General features: G+C 37.1%; 1 protein-coding gene across 1 annotated transcript in view; it reads left to right on the top strand.

Moving 5' to 3' along the window:
• The window catches only part of SLC6A15 (solute carrier family 6 member 15), a 53770-nt gene extending 49820 nt beyond the window's left edge, over positions 1–3950 (top strand). Inside the window, exon 12 of the mRNA XM_004700422.3 lies at positions 2633–3950. Within this exon, the coding sequence (XP_004700479.1) occupies positions 2633–3004 (372 nt within the window). The 3' untranslated portion in view covers positions 3005–3950. The remainder of the gene's footprint in view (positions 1–2632) is intronic.
• Positions 3951–10552: the final 6602 nt, after the last annotated feature.

Below are 10552 nucleotides of genomic sequence, written 5' to 3' on the forward strand. Positions count from 1 at the left end.
ATTAAAGTAGTTGGAATCATCTTACCATAGGCTATTTAACAATTATTAGGCCTTTGAATCCAGAGAACATATTAATTATATCTCCAGAAATGTTTTCCTATGCTAATATATTATGTGCTAGATACCATATCACAAGAAAAATGTGCAATAGTCATGCTTACATCATTTAAAACAAATGTTCACATTTTTTTCCATTTGCTTTATCTATTCATGTCCAACAGCAAGTTTTAGTCTCTTCTGAGATTTATTTTGGTCTACTCTTTCTTTCCTGTTTATAAATGACCTTTTGGTTTCTTCATGCATAGCGACACCCTTGATGTCATTCAATAATTTTGGTCCTTGTTCATTTATGTTCACTGTGTCAAACCTATCTTTCATATGGCTCCTAAATTTAGGTGGGATATATTCAAGGTCCTATTTTGGCTCTAGTGAACCTGCTTTAGCCTTCTTCAGCTTCACCTTGAACTTGGATATGATCAATAGATGATCTGTTCCACAGTCAATTCCTGACCTTGTTTTGACTGGTGATATTGATCTTCTCCTTCCTCTCTTTCCACTGATGTAGTGAATTTGATTATTTTTTCATTCTTTGTGGGCCATGTGTTAACATTTATGTTATTGAAAAAAGTTATTAATAGGTCATCAGTTTTGCAAAATTCTACTATGTGATCCCTAGTATAATAAGTATCACTGGGACTATCCAACTGCTGATTCTTCTTTTGTTTCCATTTTTACATTCCAGTCACCAGCGATTACCTATACATCTTGATTACATGTTTGATCCAGTCAGACTGTGGAAATAGTTTAAAATCTGTAATTTCTTCGTCTTTCATATTAGAGGTTGCCAAGTAAATTTGAATCATAGTCATCTTAGCTGGTCTTTGTAGGTATGGCTATTATTCTATCACTGACAGCACTGTACTTTAAGATGGATCTTGAAATATTCATTTCAATAATGATTGTGATGTGACTTCTTTTTATCATTCAGATCAAAATATATCACATGATTTCCAGATTGAAAAGGATAATACCAGTTCATTTTAGCTCAAGGTTACCTGGACTGATCTATATCTGTTCCATTTCTTCCAATTGATTACTTCCAATTTTCCTGGATTCATGTTTTGTCCATTGTACATTTTTATATTCAATTTATTATTGGAGGTTTGAAAGTGTCTGTTTTCATTTTGAGTTGTGCCACATCAGCAAACAGAAGTCTGGAATGTTCTGCTCCATTCACATCATTTAGGTGACTCCTTTGAGGAGGAAGCTCTCCCAGTAGCATTTTGAGTGTCTTGGAATCGGAGGCACAATATTAGGCAATATTTTGCAGTTATCATAAGGTTTTCCCTGGCCACTTATTCGAGAATTGGATTTCCTGTTCCTCCTTCCTAGTGTTACTTAGTCTGGATGTTCTGCTGAAATTCGTCCACTTTGGGAGACCATACTGGTACTTTAAATAGCTGTGCCATGGTTTCCAGGACCACAGCGATACACAAGGCATCACGGTACAATAAACACACAGATCAAGGGTCGTAGCCACATTAAAGTAGTTGGAATCATCTTACCATAGGCTATTTAACAATTAATAGGCCTTTGAATCCAGAGAACATATTAATTATATCTCCAGAAATGTTTCCTATGCTAATATATTATGTGCTAGATACCATATCACAAGGAAAATGTGCAATACCCATGCTGACTTCATTTCCAACAAATGTTGACATAACACTATTATAACTCCTTTAGAATATCAATAAATAAGTTAATTTTGTATTTAGGCCACATTATGATCACAAGAAAGACTAGACATTATCAGAGTGATGATTTTTTCATAGACATCCCTAATCTTTTACTATCCTTTGGTCAGTCATTCAGTAATGATAATTTAAGCATAAACATATATTTTGTCTTTTATAAGACTCCTTGAACAAAAAATACTTCTAAATTTAGAGTTATTAGATTTAGAAAGATAATCTGACACGTGTAACCTGTAACGTGTAATCTGTTGCTTAGTAACCAAGTATCCCCAAATTTAGTGCCTGAAAACTCACTCCAACTCAATGCCATTGAGTTGATTCTGACTGATAGCAACCCTCTGGGGCTGGGTAGAACTTTCTCTTCAGGTTTTTGAGATTTTAAATCTACAGAGGTAAACAGCCTCATCTTTTCCCCAAGGAGCCTCTAATGTGTTAAAATTTCTAACTATGAGGATTAGCAGCTCATTTGAAGCCCTCTAGGCCACCAGGGGGCCAACTACTGAAACATCCATGGTTTATTAATCTCACAGATCCATGAGTGGGCTGGGCACTTATTTACAGCCTCACTGGGGCTAAAACTCATGAATTTGTATTCAGTTGCGAGAACTAGCAGGGGTTGACCTGTCTCTCCAGGTGGTCTTTTATTCTTGGCTGCATCATAGCCCCCTGGATTCAGGGTCCCATCCTAAGAGAACAGAAATTGGTCCAACCTGGAATGTCTCTTAATATCACTTCCACTGTATTCATATTAGACAAAACACAATTTTTGTCCAAGGCAAACCAAAATTCTTTGCTTAGAAGCCTGAGATAAATAGAAATGTTTTTGTGGATATGCAGAGAAAAATACAGCGTTAATTTGTTTTTTCCTCCAACAGGCGTCTGAAGCATTCCTGAGCTATCCAGGATGGGGAATGGCCACGTGTATCTCATTGATTGTTCTGGCGATCTTCCCTGTTCCCGTGGTGTTCATCATTCGGCGCTGCAATCTCATAGATGAGAGTTCTGGTAATTTGGCATCGGTGACCTATAAGAGAGGAAGGGTTCTGAAAGAACCAGTTAATTTTGAAGGAGATGATGCGAGCCTTATTCACGGAAAGATACCAAGTGAAATGTCATCTCCCAATTTTGGAAAAAATATTTATCGAAAACAGAGTGGATCACCAACTTTAGATACTGCTCCCAACGGACGGTATGGAATAGGGTACTTGATGGCAGATATGCCAGATATGCCAGAATCCGACTTGTAGCTCGGGGGAAATCAGCATTGTTTAGTTCCTTTCTATCACCGAACATTGGCTCTCCTAAGAGAAGTATTAGGCTTCGCTTATCAGCAGACGATCTCAGGTGTTCCATGGCTGTGATCTTGAATCCTAACAGCGTAGGCACATTCAACTAGAGCATTCTTTGGTTTGGATTCTTTGGTTTACATTTCTGCTGAAAGGATCACCAACAGCTGACAATGACTGAGGTCCATGTTTGCCAGGATTTTTTTAAAGTACTTCTGGTGTATTTTCAACTATTTCTATCTGTAAAAATAGGTGTTACCTCAGTTTCTAATAATTTCTGGATTTAAGAGTATGGGCATTTCAAACATGGTATACCTTAAAAATTTATAAGTTTGCCTTCAGGTTAACTCCCAGTATTAAAATGAGCAGTTTTATAAGTTTGTGCCTCTCAGCACATTTTCATGAATATATCCTGTAGATAAGCTGTACTTACTTTGTTACCTTCTTAGGCATTGATACCTTCTTAGGTGGTTAGTGAAGGAATCTACAAAATATTTTCTTATGTAATAGCTGTATAGAGCAATAGTTTCAAAGAGTAAGAAGGCACTTATGCTGGGATGGAAGGCTCGATCCAGAGATGACTAGGGACCATGGGAGCTATGACTGTATATTTTGTGTAAAATATATGTGTGAAAATGATCTAAGAGTAAGTTACTCAGCACTCTCAAGAATTATGCAAATTTTGCATTTTTCTATGCCATGTGCCTAAAAATCTACTTCATATTTATTGTGATGCTGAGATTACTTAGAGTATATTTATATAATATACTTGGCAATGTATATAGATGTATACTAGTACGCTAAGTACTGATTTGAAAATTTGAAGCAAGATGGCATTTATTTATTTCTGTTTTGCTTCTGTTTTATGCAAATATAAATCCTTTTTTTAAAGTGATTGTTAAAATTGTATGGCATTACATTTTAATCTATGAATAAACAAAATTTAAAATTATGGTGTCTTTTAACATTGGTCTTTCTTTTATCATGTGAATAAAATTATCTTTCGTTTCAGTCAGCACTTAGGTATTTCCTAGTAATTAACCATCAAATCACAAGCATGATTAATAGATTGAGTAGTAGATTTACCATCACCTTAAAGAAAACAAGAACACGTGATAGTAGTATGGTTAAATGGTTTTCTAATGTAGTTTCACAATTCTTTTAAAAATACTCAGTCTAAGAAAACCACATGTACAGTTGACTGCTTGCTGGATCCGTTTTACTTGTAATGTCTAAAAACAGTATGAGTACTTTTAAATGAAATTCTTGCATATGTGACATTAGAAAGAAACAGAGTAATTTCATTGAAATTTATCTAGTTTAAAGGCTTTTATTTTAGCGACCCGATACTAGCAGTTACATTTTCAAATAATGATGGATGCAGGAGCAAGGTGTAGAGACTGAAAATTAATGAATGAAAACCCCGTGGATCACAATGGAATGGAGTCTGAGATGCATTGAAAATGAGTCCCGATGTTGGAAAGCACTTCCATTGAACAGTGGTGGCAGCAATGGACTCGGACACAGCAATAATGGTGCAGCGGCACAGGACTGGGCTATGTTCTGCTCAGTTGTCTATGAAGTTGCCCTGAGTCAGCACCTACTCCAGGGAAACTGACAATAAAATATACTCAGCTTATACTCAGCACTGACCAAATATTCTTGCTCTAGTATAAATATATGTGAACACACTGCATCTCAGCATCGTAAATATAATTTTACTGCTGACTTAAAGTGTGAATTTTTCAATTTTATACCCACTAAAATTTTCATTTGTTTTATTAATTTGAAATATATGAATATTATACTAAACTGAAAAATTACAGCGTCATCAGTTCCCATCCTTAAAAGCAAACAATGTTACAAATTTCTTATATGTCTTTCTGGCGATGCTCTATGTATAATTTTTATGACAACATTCTGTATTCTTTCTCTTTTGTAGCTTCAATAAATGACATCTTGGGCTGTGTTTCATATGAAGACACTGAGTTATGTGTCTATTGCCTGACTAATCAATTGAAGTAAGATATATAAACAAAATATTGGTGATCTGTACTTTGAAAAGCAATTCCCAATATCATGAAGTTTGTAATCTTGTCAGTCTTAAACTTACCGTGATGATGCATCTCCAAATAGCACCATCCCTCTTTTCTTCCTCACTATTACCTAAAGCTTTAATATATGTGTTCCATTTGGGAAAAGGTCTCCACCTGTCTAGTTACAGAGTAATATGAAAAAAGCATGAATCATATGTTTGAGATGGAAGAAACTTCAAACGTCTTCTAATACCTTTATTTGGTAGATGAGGAAATTAAGGGGTAGGAGTAAAAGGAACAAGATTTCTCCTTTTTGCTTCTTTCAATGTGTCAAGAGTTTCATTCCTTCATTGATTCACCCTTTCCTCCAGCATAGTCTTCATTCTTAGCACTACACCCAACCTTATTCTTAGCACTACACCCAACCTTATTCTTAGCACTACACCTAACCTTATTCTTAGTACTACACCTAACCTTATTCTTAGCACCACACCTAACCTTATTCTTAGTACCACACCCAACCTTATTCTTAACACTACACCCAACCTTATTCTTAGCACTACACCCAACCTTATTCTTAGTACCACACCTAACCTTATTCTTAGCACTACACCTAACCTTATTCTTAGCACTACACCTAATCTTATTCTTAGCACTACCCCTAACCTTATTCTTAGTACTACACCTAACCTTATTCTTAGCACTAAGCTAGCTAAAGCACAATTGTAGGTAATAATAGCTGTTCAGCTTTTCTCCATTGTTTCCCTTTTGGTAGTGAGATCATTTTATGCATTGAATTGTGTCATTCTTACAAAAATATTATAAATCCTAACTCCAGTAGCTATGGTTATAATCCCATTTCAGAAAAGATGTTATTGCTATGTTAATGAGACAGTATTAATGTTTGAGGAATCTTAAGGCAATCTCTTGAGGTATCAAAAAACACAGTTGGGGAAAGTAGATGGTACATGAAGTTCACCAAGGAGTCAAGGAAGGCTGAGGTTAGAGATGCTAAAATGAGGTAGAGATCTTGCCCTCGAGTCAACAGAACGAAAGCCTTTCCCAGAATGGAGATCCTGAATTGGGATTTGTAGCATTCCAAACTAGGAACCCTGATGGTGCCGTAGTTTAGTGCTTTGCTGCCAACCAAAAGGTTGATTATTTGAACCACTTCCCCACCCACACTCAATTAGAAAAATGTGGAAGTCTGCTTTTATAAAGTTTGCAGCCTTGACCACCCTATGGGACAATCTTATCCCATTCCTATAAGGTTGCTATGCATTGTAGTAAACTTGACAACAATGGTCTTTTGTCTCCTAAATTGTGAGGAAATAAATTTGTTATTTGTTAAGGCCATCCATTTGTGCTATTTCTGTTATAACAGCATTATGTAATTTTAGTAACTAGGTATCTAAGATCTCTTACCTGTTCTTTAAACAATGTAGTATTTAATCAATAAGTAATAGCATGAAGTGTCAATCTCTATTCTTTAATGTATGAGGTGATTTAAATTTGATTACTTTTCACATATTCTGTCATCTCTGCCCTAAACTTGAACATAGATGTGACATATCTAAGTATTGTCTATCTTCAAGTGTATTTTCAAGTGGCAGAGAGGCTGGGTGAGAGATGTCACAGCAATACCTGTAGAATGTTTAGAATAGAAAGGATGAAGGAGAAAATGGGCACATTGTTAAACATTGGAATCATAATGAAAGAGTTACTTATCTTGGTTCTGTGAGGTCTTTGGTACCACGGATGATTTCCCAGCCCAACAATATCATGCACTAAGATAGATAGTATTTATGAATAAGTGAAGGACATGCATTAAGGTGAAGTTAAAGAAAATTAAAAGTTCATATGAGTGAAAGTACAACCTTGACTATATCCCACTTGAATTTATAGAACATTTCACGAATTGATTTGACACATTGAACATGAATGAATGAAGAGCAGATGAGTTGTGGGACTACAAAAAGGGATTGTGCTTGAAGAAAGCAGAAGACCATTAGAAAGACAGAAAAGGAAGCGAGCAAAACAAACATCAGCTGCATCTCTGAAGCATACACTGGAACGTAGGTTAGCTGGAACAAATGGGAGAACCGATCACGTTAGAAAACTGAGCACAAGATTTCCGAGAGCAACTCAAGAAGATAAAATATAATGAAACATGTCAAAACCTGTATTTAGAAGATCAAAAGGGAACAATATACTCATTATTTTTCAAACTGAATAAATTGGGTGAAAAAACAATCCTTGATTTGCAATATTTAAGGATTATGTGGACAAACTATTGAAGAACTAATAAGCAGCACAGGAAGATGGAAGGAATACAGAGTTGCTGAAGAAGTAGTTGACATTGCCATTTCAGAAGGTAGCATATGATCAAGAACTGATGTTATTCAAAGAGGTTCATACTGTGCTGAAGACATTGGCAAAAAGCAAGATACCAGGAATGGATGGAACATCAATTGACAGATGCCACCAAATGCATGCAACTCTGGAGGTGTTGACGTGCTATGCCAAGAAATTTCACTAACCCTCTGGAACAGATCTGTATTTTTGCCCCATCCAAATAAAAGGGCTCCAACAGAATATCAGAGTTAGCAAACAATACTACTGTTACACTGAAGTAAAATTATGCTGAGAATAAAAAACGATCACAGCAGTACATCAACAGGGGAACGCCATAAAGGCCAGCCAGGTTCAGAAGAGGAGGCGAGAACAGGGAGGCATCATTGCACAACAGATCTTGCCTGATAGCAGCGAATTACAGAAAGATAAGTGGTTTGTGGTTTTTCTTTAACCTATGCAAAGGCATTCAAAGCTGTGGATCATAATAAATTATTGATAATATGCTAAGAATTGAAATTCTAGAATGCTTAATTTTTCCCACAGAGAACTGCGAGACTGCTGTATAAAAAGTTTAAAATCAAGAAATGTATGTATCGATACTTTCTATGCTTTCACCAGGCACATTCAGGCTGTATGTTGAAAAATTAATTTGAGAAACATCGTTCTATGAAGAAGAATTCAGCATAAGGATTGGAGGCAGACTTATGAACAATCCGAGACATGTAAAGATGACACAACTTTGCTTGCTGAATGTTAAGAAACTTGAAGCACTTACTGATGAAGGTTATTGATGTTTTCAATATGTATTACATCTCAATATGAAAACCAAAGTGCTCACAACTGAACCACAGACACGATAAGTAATAAAATGTCAAATATTTCATTTCACTTCGATTCACAATAAACCCTAATGGAAACAGTAGGCAAGAAATCACATGACGTTTGGTAAAATGTTAGAAACAAAGATATCCCTTTGAGGACTGAGGTGCAACTGACTCAAGTCCTGGTATTTTCAGTCCCACGTACTCATGAAAAAGCTGGACAATGAATATGGCACACTGAAATCCACTTGATTCACGGTGCAGTGAAGAATATTGAATATACCAGGGGCCACCATAACGATGGGCAAATCCGCCTTCAAAGAGAAACAGAATGCTTCTTGTTTCTTAATCACACAGACTTTGGACATTCATCAGGTGGGATGTGCTCCTGGGAAAAACAGACCATGCTTGTGTGAGATGCCAGCTCTCCCAAATCTAACCAAGGTCGCAATTGAGAAATAAGCAAATAAAAGATGAGAGAGAAAGTCTCTCAAAGATGAGAGACACCAAGGTCCAAGTCTTTCTTTGAGGCAGTCTTTGATACAGGACTTGTCACGAACCCTGCTCCTGTGAGAAGTTCTCACACGAAGGGCTTGTGGACAATTATCTGAAATATACCAGGAAGCAGTAGCCTTTTAATCTATTTGTCTATGGTCCAGAGGGGAAGATACGGCAGGCACAGGGAGTAGCTGGTGTTTTGCAGCATGCCATGTTTCAGCAGCCTCCCAGGGAACAAGAGGGAGTGTCCGCTTTATCTTAGTTGAAGGTCAGGCCATCCAGTGCATCAGCTCCCCGGGTTGAGCCTTCAGCAGCTTCTCATATGGCCAATTCCAAAACCATGGAAGGTGATGGCTTGGTCCCACTGGGAGAAGGCAATGGGTTTTGACTGTCCCGTAAATGCACACTGTTACTCCGAAGTCTGGGACAGCATTCTGCTCCAGGTTCTCTGCATTCAGAGAATTCAGCACCGATATCTCCGTGTTCAGACTTTGGCATGTATTCTTGTCTTAGAGTCCATCTTAAGACAGTCTTTTCCCACGTACCTGCTAAAGTAGATGGTCAGCACAAAAGAGGACCCCAGAAGTCAGCTGGACTCAGTGGCTGCAACAATGAACTCATGTACAGCAACAACCACGGCCTTGGGGCGGGCAGTCTTCCATTCCGTGGTGCATGCAGTTACGAGTTAGTACTGACTACACTGCAACCAGAGCAAAGATGCACAAAGCTAATGAGCATGGGAATTTAAAGTGCCAATAGCATTTTAACTGATTAACTCCAAGTCATTAAGAACTGTAGTGTATGAGATTGCAATGTTTTGTCATTTCAGAAATAAACTCTTGGTGGATGAGTAAGACTTCTCTATGGGGAATGGAAAAGACAATGAGAAAGCGTTTGGGCAGACATGACTGAACCTCATCCAAATTGTATATAAAAACATGCTTGAAAAGAGATATGTGAAGAATATATATATAGTTGAATTAGGCTAAGATAAGCTTGAAAGCCGAAGTTATTTACTAGGAGAAATGAGAGGCATTGTCCAGCATTTTTGAACAGAGGTGAGGCAAGATCAAAATCTTATTGTGATATTGGGGTAGATTACAAAGAGAAAAGTATTTAATATTAAGTCCTACCTTGTGGCATCCATTGTATATCCATTATGTTAATCTTTCACAAAATCTGAGTTACTAAGGCTAAAAAAGATTCATTAACATGAGTGCTAAAAATGGGATACATATTTTCTGTGTCCTATGCCACATATCAGGAATAGTGCCATTATGGTTATGCGCTGGGCTGTTCAGTGTACAGTCAGCAGTTCAAGACCACCCGCCTCTACCATCAGATGATGGCTGCAGCGCAAGTTTTCTTGACAACACACTTGTCTTAGTCTCCTTGGGATGTCTTCATAAAACGTTCTGATGAAACTGGTTGTTTCTGATGGCGTGTACTGGGCCAATTAAATCCAGTGCAGCTGTTTATTATTGTTGATCTTTTTAATTCTAAAGGGATACTTAATAGACTTTCTTGCAGGACACAGGATATACACAGTTTTATTATGAAGACATTTTAATAAAATTGAAAATTGTATTTGTGAGAAAATGGCCAAGAGGAAATTTTCTTTCCCCTTTTTCCTTCCTTCCTTCCTTCCTTCCTTCCTTCCTTCCTTCCTTCCTTCCTTCCTTCCTTCCTTCCTTCCTTCCCTCCTCCCAACAATGTATCTGTTCATTTTCAAGGATAGCAAAAGCTAATAGACTAGTTGAGGAAACACCCCATCCCTCTTACAGCCTAGATTTAACCTG

Source organism: Echinops telfairi, unplaced genomic scaffold (genome assembly GCF_000313985.2).
Source record: "Echinops telfairi isolate 266 unplaced genomic scaffold, ASM31398v2 ScPeMD7_2;HRSCAF=8, whole genome shotgun sequence".
In the NCBI taxonomy this organism is placed as follows: Eukaryota; Metazoa; Chordata; class Mammalia; order Afrosoricida; family Tenrecidae; genus Echinops; species Echinops telfairi.